Raw genomic sequence first — 12,792 nt, forward strand, 5'->3', positions numbered from 1 at the left:
TAAATCAGTACAATAGGATCTTTACATGTCCTGTCATGTTGAGCACCCACGCACACAATGACTCTCCCTGCCTTCTTGTGTGTGTGTTACCCAAGGCTGTGTTTACTGATCTGGAGATCCTCGCCGCTCTGTTTGCCAGTGCCATCCACGATGTGGATCACCCTGGAGTTTCTAATCAGTTTCTCATCAACACCAGTAAGTTTGGACATCTGTGTCTTTGTAGAATTAAATTCAGTTTGTGATTCTGTTGTTAATAGTGCTTTCTGTAAACTTTGCGTTCAGACTCAGAGCTGGCCTTGATGTACAATGACTCGTCCGTGCTGGAGAACCATCACCTGGCTGTAGGTTTTAAGCTTCTGCAAGAAGACAACTGTGACATCTTTCAGAACCTCAGCAAAAAACAGAGACAGTCGCTCCGCAAAATGGTCATTGACATGGTGAGGCAGCTTTGGCAGAACTACTAAGATTGTAGACACAGATTAAACCTCAGAATGAACCAGATTTTCTTTTGTTCACCACTAACTCGTGAGTTGTGATAGATTTCATTAGTGTGTTGTCGTTACAGGTGCTGGCTACAGATATGTCTAAACACATGAACCTATTAGCAGACCTGAAAACTATGGTTGAGACTAAGAAAGTGACCAGTCTCGGAGTCCTGCTATTAGACAACTATTCAGACCGCATCCAGGTGAAATCTATTTTTCCATTTATAAAAAATGTATAAGTAAAATCAAATTAATTAAATACATTTCTTAATGTTATGTTCACAAACTGTTTATTGCAGGTTCTTCAGAATATGGTGCACTGTGCAGACTTGAGTAACCCCACCAAACCTCTTGAGCTATACCGACAGTGGACGGACCGAATCATGGTGGAGTTTTTCACCCAGGGGGACAGAGAGAGGGACAGGGGCATGGAGATAAGCCCCATGTGTGACAAACACAACGCCTCCATAGAGAAGAACCAGGTGCAGTATAGAAGTCACAGCAATTAATTCATTAAATAATAAAATTTCCTCTAAGTCTTAAGAATGACTTGTTTGGAGCTTATTAAATTAAATTTCTTCCTTTTCTCTTCCAGGTGGGTTTCATTGACTACATTGTCCATCCCCTGTGGGAGACGTGGGCTGATCTGGTCCACCCAGATGCTCAGGAGATCCTGGACACCCTGGAGGATAACAGAGAGTGGTACCAGAGTATGATCCCCCACAGCCCCTCACCCAACCCCGAAGTTCAGCAGGAGAGAGCCCTTGTGGGGGAAGCTTCAGCACACGGTGCGGGCAGTGGCTCCACTTCCACAGACAAGTTTCAGTTTGAGCTGACCTTGGAAGAAGAAGGGGAATCTGATACAGAGAGTCCACCTGAGGAGGAGGAGGGCTACAGTGGGAGTAGGGCGTCTGAACTCTCCAGAACTGATTCTAGTGAAACTCACCGGACCCCAAAACTGCTCACTACTGATTCAGGCAGGACATGTTCTTTAGACTCTGATAAAGCTTTGACAGAAGACACAGAAACAGATCAGGAAGGCGTGTCTGGGGCGCTGCGCTTCAGACTTGGCACATAGCACCAGTCAAAAGCTGTTTTTCTTTTGGCCTTTTTTGTTTATTTGTTCTTGATGTCGGTGCCTCATCCTCTGTCACTCCTTTTCTCCCACTCCAACCAAACAGCACCACCTGCGGTGACAGCAAGCCTCAGTGGGGAGTATGGTAGTGTGGGCAGGTGTGGGCGTGGTGTTAAGAGAGTCTGCAGATTTACACAGCAGTCAGTTGCACTGGAGAGAGACAGACTGGGAGGACAGGAAACTGAGTCTGACCAGTCCTTTGTGTTCTGTGTCTTTCAGTCAAACATACTGTGGATAAAGTCTACAAAGACAATGAGAAGTAAAAAAAAAAAAGAAAAACTTCCCTTGTAACCAGCCAACCCAAAGTCTGCTGCAACTAACGACACTAACGACAGTCTTCCTCTTTCGGAGTGCTTGTGAAGAAAGTGAGGAAGTGATGAATGATCGTTAAAACAGTCTTGTTGACATCTTGCCAAACTTGCAGTACACAGGGACAATTCTGTCAACCTGACTTATCTATTTTCTGTTTGTCATGTTTGTATTTTATTTAAGCTCATACACAGTAAATGAAAGTGAAGTGAAGATACAGTCAACAGCAGACTTTAAAGCAGCGTGAGCAAAGTAATGGCACAAAGGAGCTAGACACGATGTTCAGCAGGAAACTTCAGATGTAGCACATGTTCAGAGTGACTCTATCATTATTATTGTATATGTAGCGCTCCTGTCAGCTGTTGTTGTTCAGCCTATTTAATTGTGTTCAGGAGGCAGTTATTAGTTGATGAGTTCTCAGTTTAGGCTTACTCTTTCAATTTCCCGTAATGCTAAATGATAATTTTGTCAGCAACAAAACTGAGCCAGGCACAGTGTAATATTAGCCAAGGCTGTGCACATGGTGCCTCCCAGTGTCGACAAGTGGAACTGAATTTCATGAAAGGGAGGCAAACGATTTACATGGTTTTGGCCTCTGTGGAAAGAAATTGAAACATATTTGACCATAGGACTACCAAAAATATCACTTATGTTTCAGTTTTGTTGTTGATTGCTTTGATTTTATGCTTTTTTTTTAACGTTTGGCACCAGTTTTATCAGTTTGCCTTCGAGTTTAGCACTTTACATTTTTATGTTCATAGCTAGCCCTCATTGTGGTTTTCAAGGGCTTGAGCCAAAACATGAACACACAGGAGGCTGCTGACTATATGGCAGTTATGTCAATGGCTGTGAGTCAACCAGCACAAACATCATGCAGATCCTAAATGTTACAGCTACAAATGTATTACTATCCTGTTCATATTCACTAATCTATGCATTGAAATCTTTTATTGTTACTACAGCATCTGTCAAACACAGCATCCTCCTACTCACACTGTTTTTGGCAGCATCCACCTTTGTATATTCCTAGTCTGACGGAAGAAGAAGCATACGGGTTGCAAAGAAGGATGTTAGCATCACTGTAACTGTAAAAAAAACCTAAGGGGTTATCAAGAGACAGTCCTGTGCCAGATTTTATTTTCATCGTTTCTCTCTCACTGATCAATATTTCACTCTTCACTGGGACATAGTCAATGACAAAACAAGTGCCAAACCAGCATGACACAACCCGTACTGTAATTTCCATTTTGCCACTGGCTACTTTCCATCAGTGACTGATAACGTTGGTTGATTGTAGCACCGCGTGTGCCAATTTGACCCTCATGTCTTTCTTCCTTTTTGTAACTCCTATTCAAATAGTAACTCAAACTGATATTGTCTTAAAACAGTGATACGTTTTTGTGTGTATGTGTGAATGACTGAGTTTTTTTTTTTTTTTAAGTATTTGCTAAGAAAAAAACCAAAGCACTTTGTATGGTACTTTTACAGTTCTGCACTTCCAGTACAGTTGAACATGTATAACGTGACTGTTTCACTGTTTTTCTGTTGGTAAAGGGCATGGTGATTAAATTGAATTGCACGGGCTGGACCACTACAGCTCTTAAATGTTAGACATTGGAGGGATTGAAGTTGTTTTGTTGTTGTTTTTATAACTGACTGTACAAAAGAAATTTCATTGAAATGCATGACATTGGCTGCAGGATTCAAAGAAGAGTACTTGTATAGAGTACTATAGAGTACTTACAAAACTTACTGTGGAGAAGCTTTTATTTTATTACCATGAAACAGTAAATCATGTGTTTTTTGACGCCTTATTTTCGAACTTGGGATTTTTTTCTTTTTATGTTTTTTCTGGCCACTGACATGCTGGAGTAAAACGTGCAATCCTTTTTGTAGCCATAAACAGCAGCAAACAGACCAACACTCAAGGATGCCTTCAACACTAAGGACTATTTAACAACAGCTTAACCAGCACAACATGCAAATATTCAGTTTGTCTCCCTGCATGGCACTATTTGTTTGATTTTGTATATTCTCCTCACAGTGCTTCATGTACAGTTTATTTATTATTTCTATATTATCTGTCAAAAATGTTGGAGCAGTAAAGAGGTTTAGTATTTGTAGTGTGTAGCTTGAAGACTTGAAAGAACGTCAAACAGGACAGATTACAACTATTGCTCGGCTTGTTTCCCTTCTCATTTCATTACTTTATGTCTTCGAAGAACATTATGCATAAGCAAAAATATTCACTTCCATGTTTTTGTGATGAAAATAGTTGAGTGACAGATTTTCTTCTGTGTTTTCTGAAGCATCTCTCCTTTCCTGTCTTCCTCTGTTTCCAGTCAGACCACATATTCATGAGGAATCTTACAGTAAATGTGCTGATCTGAGACTTCTCGGATTCATAGTGAAGATTTAGTAACATGGCCTCAGCAGTCATCCCAAATCAGTATTTCTTTTCTTAGAGATTCTCTAAATGTGGGTCATAAACTAAGCTTTGACAATCCAGACTCTGCTGTTTAACAGTGGGTGTGCCAGCCCTCTCTCCAGCTACAACTGTATGCCTTGCCAATAAATAAAAGACTCTTCATGACTCTTGATTTGTCTGATTTGTATAGTATAGCAAAATAATAAACCAATAAAAATTGTAATGTAGAATAATCCTGTGTTGCTTAAATAGAGAAACAATTCATATATATACACTCTCCTCCAAAAGTATTGGAACAGTATGGCCAGTTACTTTACTTTTGCTGTCGACTGAAAACATTTGGGTTTGACATGAAAAGATAAATGTTAGACAAAAGATCAGATTTTATCTCATACTCAGTTTAGAAAATAGCACCTTGTGTTTGAACCCACCCATTTTTCATGTGAGCAAAAGTATTGGAACAAGTGACTGACATGTGTGTTTTGTTACCCAGGTGTGTCCTTTTACTTTGATTAGTCAAACAATACTTAGCACTGAATGTTTACACTCAGTTTCAGATTTGGGTTTCGCCTGTTCACGCTGCATTTACAGTTCAGAGGTGTAACCGACATGAAAACCAGAGAGCTGTGAATAACAAGCAACTGTAAATCTGAGAGAAGATGGAAAATCAATCAGAGCCATTGCACAAACAGTACAACCATTTGGAAAGTCCTGAAGAAGAAAGAAACCACTGGTGTAACAGACGTTTAACTGGAAGACTAAGGAAGACAACAGCAGTTGGTGATAGAAACATTGTGAGAGCTGAAAAGAAAGACCCTAAAACAACTAGTGACAACCGCAAGAACCCCGAGGGCAGGAGTGAAGGTATCACATCTACTGTTCACAAAAGACTTTATGAACAAAAGTGCAGATGACATCAGAAATGAAAACTACTGATTAGCAAGAAGAATATGAAGGTCAGGCTGGAATTTGCCAAAAAGTACAGAAATGAGCCTCAAAAATTCTGAGGCAATGTTTTTCAGGCTGATGAGAAAAAGCTGAGAAATGGGTGTGTTCAAACAAAAGATGCCATCTCCTAAATTATGTATCAGATTCAGATGTAAACACCTGGAAATTAAAGCTGAAATGTCGCTCTTTTGTGCCATACACATCTTTTAATGTTAATCCCAAATATCAATCCCAAAGTAATTGACCTCACTGTTCCAATATTTTAAAGGTAATTGTATACACTTAATAAGCTTGATGCCAGTTCTCTTCAGCATAGAGGGTACCAGCACAAATTTATGGAGAAATGTTCTGCTGTTGTTCAAAAGGTTTTGTTTTCTGCTTTTCTCTGCTGGAGAGGTTGTGTTGCTCTGCATTCTGCCTTAAATCACTCCAAATGTTTCTTATTGGAGTTTAGTCATGTGGCATGCTTGGCATGAGCTCATTATTTTTCTTTTTTTTTTTTTCTGTCAAATAAATCCTGTGTGAGTCTTGCAGTATGTTGGATGACTGTCTTGTTGGAAAAGTCCTCTCCTACTGTGCTTTTTGACACTGTGAGTCATCCTTTCATTTGACATTTGCATATACAATCCCACATACAAAGTGTGATCTATATATTGAATCTCTCCTACAACTTCATGCAGAAACAGAAAGACATATCCATCTGTGTTTTAAGGCAAAGTTTTATTATTAAGTTTATTATTATTATATTTATTATTATTTTTTTTGTTGTTGATTCTTTTTAATGATTATTTAGTTTGTGTTAAAAGCCAAAAACAGCACAAGTATAGAGAAGATGACAGATTATTTATTCTCACATTAATCATGAATCAGAATGAGTGTGGGCGGGGCGCAGTGAGAGGGCGAACTCTGATTGGTCAGTCCTTCTGCCAATCATCCTTACGCTCCGTGCGTCTCTGCTGTCAATCAAGAAGCGCTCGAGCTACTGCAGGTGTAAAGCTGGGTACTGGGCTAGCTGAGGAAAAAACACACATTTCATGGTAAATCTTGTGCTTTTTTGTCATTGTAAAGGTGTGATGAGTCTAACAGTAGCAGCAGATAGCCTGTAGATAGTTTGTCGCTCATGAGGTACGGGATTTATCAATTAATGTTGCTGTAAATAAAGAAGAGTAACCTTCATTTGACATAGCTGGGATGCTTAGCTAGCTGCTGCTGCTCCTTGTAAATACTAGTAAGGGTGCTCGGTGTTAGCATTTAATGTAGCAGTTTTAGCCTGAATGCATGCATTTTAATGTCTCTATCGATTAATTTATGTAATAATCGTTTGGTTTTTATTTTGGATGAGTAGTACTGTATAACAGAAGCCATTTTATTGTATTTTCTGGGGTTTTCTGCAGCTAACATGAGCCAGCCTGTCCTGTCAGGCAGCTAGCTTTAAATTCACCACTAACGTAGCGAGCTAACAGCAGATAAGCTCCGCTGTGAAAGGATGATGTGCGTTTGGGCTGTTTCAAGTGGGAACATGTTCACATTTTGTATAATTGACTGTTTGCTACAAGGCATTTCCTACAGAACCATATGTTCATTCATAATTGGCTAGCTAGCCACTGAGGTCCCCTGCCCTCACTGGAGAGAAGGGATAGTGAGTTTAGCTGATGCTTAGCCTGCTAAGCCCAGGTACTTCCGTCCTGTTATCTTGGTGGGGCGGTGGTGAACGCTGCTCGTCCCGACCAGGGTTATTGACACCAAGTGGAAACACCAAGCTGTGAATGGCTGCTGGCTGCTTGTATTGACACAGCCTCTTGGCGAAACGGATGCAGCAGTTTGTGCCCTGATAAAAGCTCTGTCAGTGAGACTGCTGGGAACCATATGGAGTGTAAACTGACTTTTCTTACAAGGCCCTTTTAGTCTAGCTACTGAATTATATTTTTAGCCTAAATAACAACTATCTGGCCTTTTTGATGTGTGCTCTCTGTCTTTGAATAAGATGTAATGCTCTTATTTGTGTATCAGTACAATTACTGTTCTTCTTTTAAGCTTGATTTGTGTCACACATTTTAATATTTCTACAGGTGTTTAACATCTCAGGGGTTCAGATGGGTTGACATAGCTTTTTAGCTCAAGTAGCAGAAACCAGATCCTTCTGTAAAAGTCAATATTAGCTTCTAAGGATGTCTGTAGGTGATATCAGTGTTTGTTTTTTTTTTTTTTTTGTATAAGTAGTTTCTTTTGTCTGATGAACCAGGACTTGGTAATTGGTGTCAGGTTAAACTGTGTTTCTTTAATTTGTGTGAGCCTGTGTAAATGAGAACATTTCATGAATCATCTTACTGATGATAACTGATAATTGTGTGATCTTTTTTCCTAGATGGCGTCTGCAAATGCCACATATGGACAGAAGGAGTCCACGGACCAGAACTTTGATTACATGTTCAAAATCCTCATCATTGGTAACAGCAGTGTAGGAAAGACTTCCTTCCTTTTCCGCTATGCAGATGACTCATTCACACCAGCCTTCGTCAGCACAGTAGGCATCGACTTCAAGGTCAAGACCATCTACAGGAATGACAAGAGGATAAAGCTGCAAATCTGGGTGAGGAAGTGGACACATATACCACATTGTTACAGACTTGTTGAGGTTGTTTTTAGCAGTTCGATTGTCTCGTGGTTCCAAAAGCAGGTTGAGGTGTTTTGCAAGGTGACTAGAAACGGCAGGACGGACCAGAAGTAAAGTAGGCTAGCATCACAATTAGTTAATTAATTAGGTTTATAAGCTAATTAAATCATCAATAGTGATGAATTAAGAACATATAACGTGCATTAGTGCTTTGATCTGTTTTTTTCTTTTTCTGTGTGTTTTCTTTTTCTGTGAACAATATAGTGACATTCACATCATGTTTAAATAGTTGTGATATGCTTGATCTAGTATTTATGGCAGCAACATTGGTTTCACTAACAGTTAATCTAACAATTTTCTCACATAAATTTGTAGTTAAAAAAATATCTATTCCAGTTTGCGATAATCTAAGTTTATGTTGAATCTTCAAAGAGGATATAAAACACTAAAGACTAGATAATTGTTGACATTTTTGCTTAAGAGATTAACCATCTATCAAAATAGCTGTTGATTCAATTAATAAAACTAATGGTTTCTGCTCTACACTATTCATTGAGACTTATTGCATTACCACCTGCACATCATCTTTATTAAGACTGCATGTGACTGGTGAAGTCTGTCATCACGTATCTTTAATTATTACCAGCTGAATTGGTCTCAGAAGTTCTCAGTAATACTGCAGTTTCTGTGTAATGGCAATACCCTTGAAGTGCACTTAACAGGAACCATAAAACCTTACTCTGGTGACATCAGAGTAATACATAATCCTCATATGAGTTTTGCGAGCGTCAAGAGTCACGGCCATTTCTTTTTGTCATCACAGATAATTCTTTGAACGTGCTGAGACACAACTATCTATACAAAATACATCATTTTTTAATTCTACAAACAACAGCGTACCTTTCTGTGGTTGTTATTGTTCTTGAGACAACATAGCTTGTTTTTGTATGTTTTCATCTCAATGTCAAACAGTAAAGCATTATATGTTCAAAAGAATCATTAATGGGATGAAAATGATATTCATTTGTACTTGTGTAGGACACTGCTGGCCAGGAGCGCTACAGGACGATCACAACGGCCTACTACAGGGGAGCCATGGGCTTCATCCTCATGTATGACATCACCAACGAGGACTCCTTCAATGCTGTGCAAGACTGGTGAGGGACAACTGAGCATGCATGTCGGTGTGCGAACATTAACAGCTCACAGTTTTAGTTGCATATAATTTTTTATTATATGTAATTATATTTTTCACATACATATAGAAATCAGGAGTCACAGGGACTAGACACACAGGAGGCAGGTTTCTGGCAGCACTGTGTGCAAGTGAAAACACAATGTTCATCATATATCATATATTTGTACGTAGTTACAATTTGTCAAATTCATGATTCAGTTCAGACTCATAGTGATACTGTTCTATTGTTCTACTGTGTTACCTTGTTACTGTGGATTTCATTCCTTCCACTTTCCTTCCCAACAAACACCCCTCTGGGCATAGTGTTACATTCACATTAATATCATGACTGTGTTAAACCTGTCTGGTTGCTTGTGTTATGTTGCTTTGTTTTGAAGCTATTACCTGAGCCTCCCCAATTTTCCACACCTCAGCACTGTTAAAATACCATCATAACCAACAGGAATGCTGGTTATGAAAAAAAAACTTTTACACAGTATACAGATGAACCCTGTGAGTGCTGTACTTTCTGAAAAACTGCTCTACTTGTGAGATTAACTCAAGCAGATGTAGCTGATCACCCTGTACTGCAACTGCTAACAGGTCAACCCAGATCAAGACATACTCGTGGGACAATGCACAGGTCCTCTTGGTGGGGAACAAATGTGATATGGAGGATGAACGAGTGGTAGCTACAGAGAGGGGCCGACAGCTGTCAGAACAGCTGGGTAAGTCAACTGGTCATTTAACAATGCGACTGGTTACCATGTCTGTCTTTTAATTTGTCACAACTCTTAACCAGCAGCATGTTTTTAACAATGATTTGTTCATCAGCACTTTATTTAATAGTTTCTTTTTTGTAAATTAAAGCGCATTATGTCTGCTCTTCCTTTTGGAACATGTTACTTCATTAAAAACATATGGTTTGGAGAGTGGTCTGACTGGTCAGACAGTCATGATACTTTATTAAATTAGACGGCAAGTAAAATCTGTTTCACAACACCACATACGTAAGTGTGAGGACAGATTTAGTTGTTTCAAGACTTAGAAATAGATTTCATTCAGAAATATGACTACGGTGTGAGCTGCCTGTGTCATTAGCCTTGACGTGTCCTGACATGATGACATAAGTGGATTAAACGGATTAGCTTCACACTGGAACCATAACTCTGCCTCCCATCCCGGCAGGTTTCGAGCACTTTGAAGCCAGTGCGAAAGACAATATTAACGTGAAGCAGACCTTTGAGCGGCTGGTGGACATCATCTGTGAGAGGATGGCAGAGAGTCTGGACAACAATGACCCGACTGTCACTGGAACCAAACAGGGGCCACAGCTCAACGAGCAGCCTCAGAGGTCCCATCAGGATTGTGCTTGTTAAACACTACTCCACACACTTGGTCTGCGGTCCTGAAATCAATACACATTTCAGTTTTTCTTTTTTTTTTCCAGTTTGTTTCTTGCTTTATTTTTTTTTCTCATCATCACATAAACAAATAAATTGCACACAAACACTGCCATACATAGACACACAACCCTTGCTGCTTAGTCTCCACCCATCTCGCTACACTGTCCACATGAGCTGGCTCTCGCCAAAGATTTGGTGATAGTGCTACTTTAGTCAGAGGGGTGAAGAACATTGAAGAAAGGTCCAATACCAAGTTTTCGTTGTGTAATTATTGCACATGTATGATGTTTCCAAACACACTTCAACATTCCATGTGTGAAAGAAGGGTTGAACTGTAAAAGGTTCGATGGAGGGATGTTTTCTCCAGATCTCTCTCAGCACTAACGCCTCAAAGCTAAATAGCAGAAATCAAGTGCAGTGTAAGTTTGTATTTTGTTGCTGTGGATAGTTTGTTTTTTTATGTTTTTGACTTGGTTGGGTGGGTGGGGGGTTTGAGCATGTGAAACACTGGTCATTCCCAGTGTTGTGCTTGAGATTATTACGGTCCAAGTTTGAAATCCAAAACAGGGTCATTTTAAACTTTGTCCTTCTTTTAATTTTAGGAATGATGTATAGAAGACATCATGCATATCAGGTTACTAGTTGAGTTTCTTTGTTACAGTGTTTGTCTTATATATTTATTTTTTAATTTCTGTATGTGACGATACTCTGTATGGCAGCGCCACATTCTCGGTCCAGTTTAGTTGAGCGATAGAAGCTACTTAGCCTCTGGGGCCGCTAGTTTTAGTTTTTTATTCGTAGTCTATTTTTGTTGTTGTCCGTTTTGTTTATATTACTGTTTCTAAGATGTCAAAATGAAATGAAAGGGATGTCCCCCACACTATATAAATGTTTAAAAGTCAATAGATGTGCATTTTCTAATGCCTATATAATATAAATACCGATTATAGAGTCAGAATGATTTAAGGTGTTGGATTACCTGTGCTTTAGTGAGAGGTGCATGTTGTTGATGTTTTTAACCAGTGCTGGTTGAGTGGATGGTTAGTTGTGTGAGCTGTGTTCTGAATTTAAAACCCATCTGTCCTACAATTTCAGTACCTAATGGGGCTAAAGAGTTCCCTTGTTAAGCCCATGGCCCCTTTTCATCATATTAACTTTCATGCACTGCATACCTAGTACAACATGCACTCACAAGAAAGGCATGTGATTCACAGACCTGCCATCTCCATCAACTTCCAGAAAGTCTCTTATGTCATTGTAGGTGATGTTTTCATCTTTATTTTGGGAGGAGCATGATGTTTCAGGCATGTTCAATGTTAAATTGTGAGTTGTCTCCCTGCGTGGTTGTTGGGGATTTGTCTGCTCATGTATAAAGTACAAAACCTTCTGACGGTCATGCGTTCACAGGTGCACTGAGGCATGCGAAAATATTTTAAATGCATAAGTTATTACTAAATATTGGGTAATTATTTATTTTGTATTATTTATCACTTTATTTTCAAATTAGTGTTCTTCCTAGATTGTAGATCACAATCTGCACTCAACGTTTTAGAAGAGATCGTATTCAACAGTCAGAGCTTTTCAATTAGAACGTCTTTGTGTTTACAAAGCTTAAGATGCTTTATTAAGGTCAAAGTTAAACATTCAGTGGTGTAAAAAATCTCTTCTGTCCATGTGGCTCCGATGGGACGTTTGTCTTTGATATCAGTTACTGTATGTAGCGTTTAAAACATGGTTATGTAGAAGCAGACTGTTGTCAAAGAGCAATAGCAGTTCTTTCTCTACACCCTGAAATTAGCAACATACAACACACTTCCTGCATGAGGGTGCGTGAATGTACAGTTTGTACAGAAGCAACCTTATTAACTGTTCTTTACAAAGAGGTCTCGACAATACATTTAGAACCAAAAGGAGCATTTGTTACTGATGAACTTGTAGTGTTTTGCTACTCTGTGCAGTAGTTTGAAAAAGTCAACTGTTGAGAAGTAAACTGACTACTCTGAACACTTCATTAAAGTTATTCTTGCAGTATTTGATTTTGTTACTTTATTTATTGTGTTTTGCTACAGCTGTAAACTTGCTGATGACTTAGGAAGTCGTTTCAATCCAGTTCAACTTTCCCCGTCCTCTCCTTCTGTCATAAATAACGCTTGTAAATAGGAATTTTCAGCCCATTAGGTATTAGTTGTGTGAATTGTGCTGTAATAATGTAATGGCAGATTTGCTAAAACGAGGAATCAATAAAGAAACTGTAAAAGCTTGAGTTCTGTGTTGGATCAACAGTTGTTTC

The 12,792-nt window shown here is 39.1% G+C and overlaps 2 protein-coding genes across 6 annotated transcripts in view; both read left to right on the top strand.

The window, feature by feature from the left end:
• The window catches only part of pde4ca (phosphodiesterase 4C, cAMP-specific a), a 42,890-nt gene extending 38,361 nt beyond the window's left edge, over window positions 1-4,529 (top strand). For all 5 annotated transcript variants that reach the window (XM_026373789.1, XM_026373793.1, XM_026373790.2 and 2 more), the window contains 5 exons: window positions 96-195; window positions 283-437; window positions 566-688; window positions 785-967; window positions 1,081-4,529. In XM_026373789.1, the coding sequence (XP_026229574.1) occupies window positions 96-195; window positions 283-437; window positions 566-688; window positions 785-967; window positions 1,081-1,563 (1,044 nt within the window). In that variant the 3' untranslated portion in view covers window positions 1,564-4,529. The remainder of the gene's footprint in view (window positions 1-95; window positions 196-282; window positions 438-565; window positions 689-784; window positions 968-1,080) is intronic.
• Window positions 4,530-6,263: 1,734 nt separating this feature from the next.
• On the top strand, window positions 6,264-12,778 carry rab3aa (RAB3A, member RAS oncogene family, a). The gene is made up of 5 exons (XM_026375350.2): window positions 6,264-6,342; window positions 7,671-7,895; window positions 8,958-9,076; window positions 9,700-9,824; window positions 10,285-12,778. Exons 1-5 carry the CDS (start codon window positions 6,340-6,342, stop codon window positions 10,473-10,475), a joined length of 663 nt encoding a protein of 220 aa, XP_026231135.1. The 5' UTR covers window positions 6,264-6,339; the 3' UTR covers window positions 10,476-12,778.
• Window positions 12,779-12,792: the final 14 nt, after the last annotated feature.

The sequence above is a fragment of the Anabas testudineus genome, chromosome 17, assembly GCF_900324465.2.
Source record: "Anabas testudineus chromosome 17, fAnaTes1.2, whole genome shotgun sequence".
In the NCBI taxonomy this organism is placed as follows: Eukaryota; Metazoa; Chordata; class Actinopteri; order Anabantiformes; family Anabantidae; genus Anabas; species Anabas testudineus.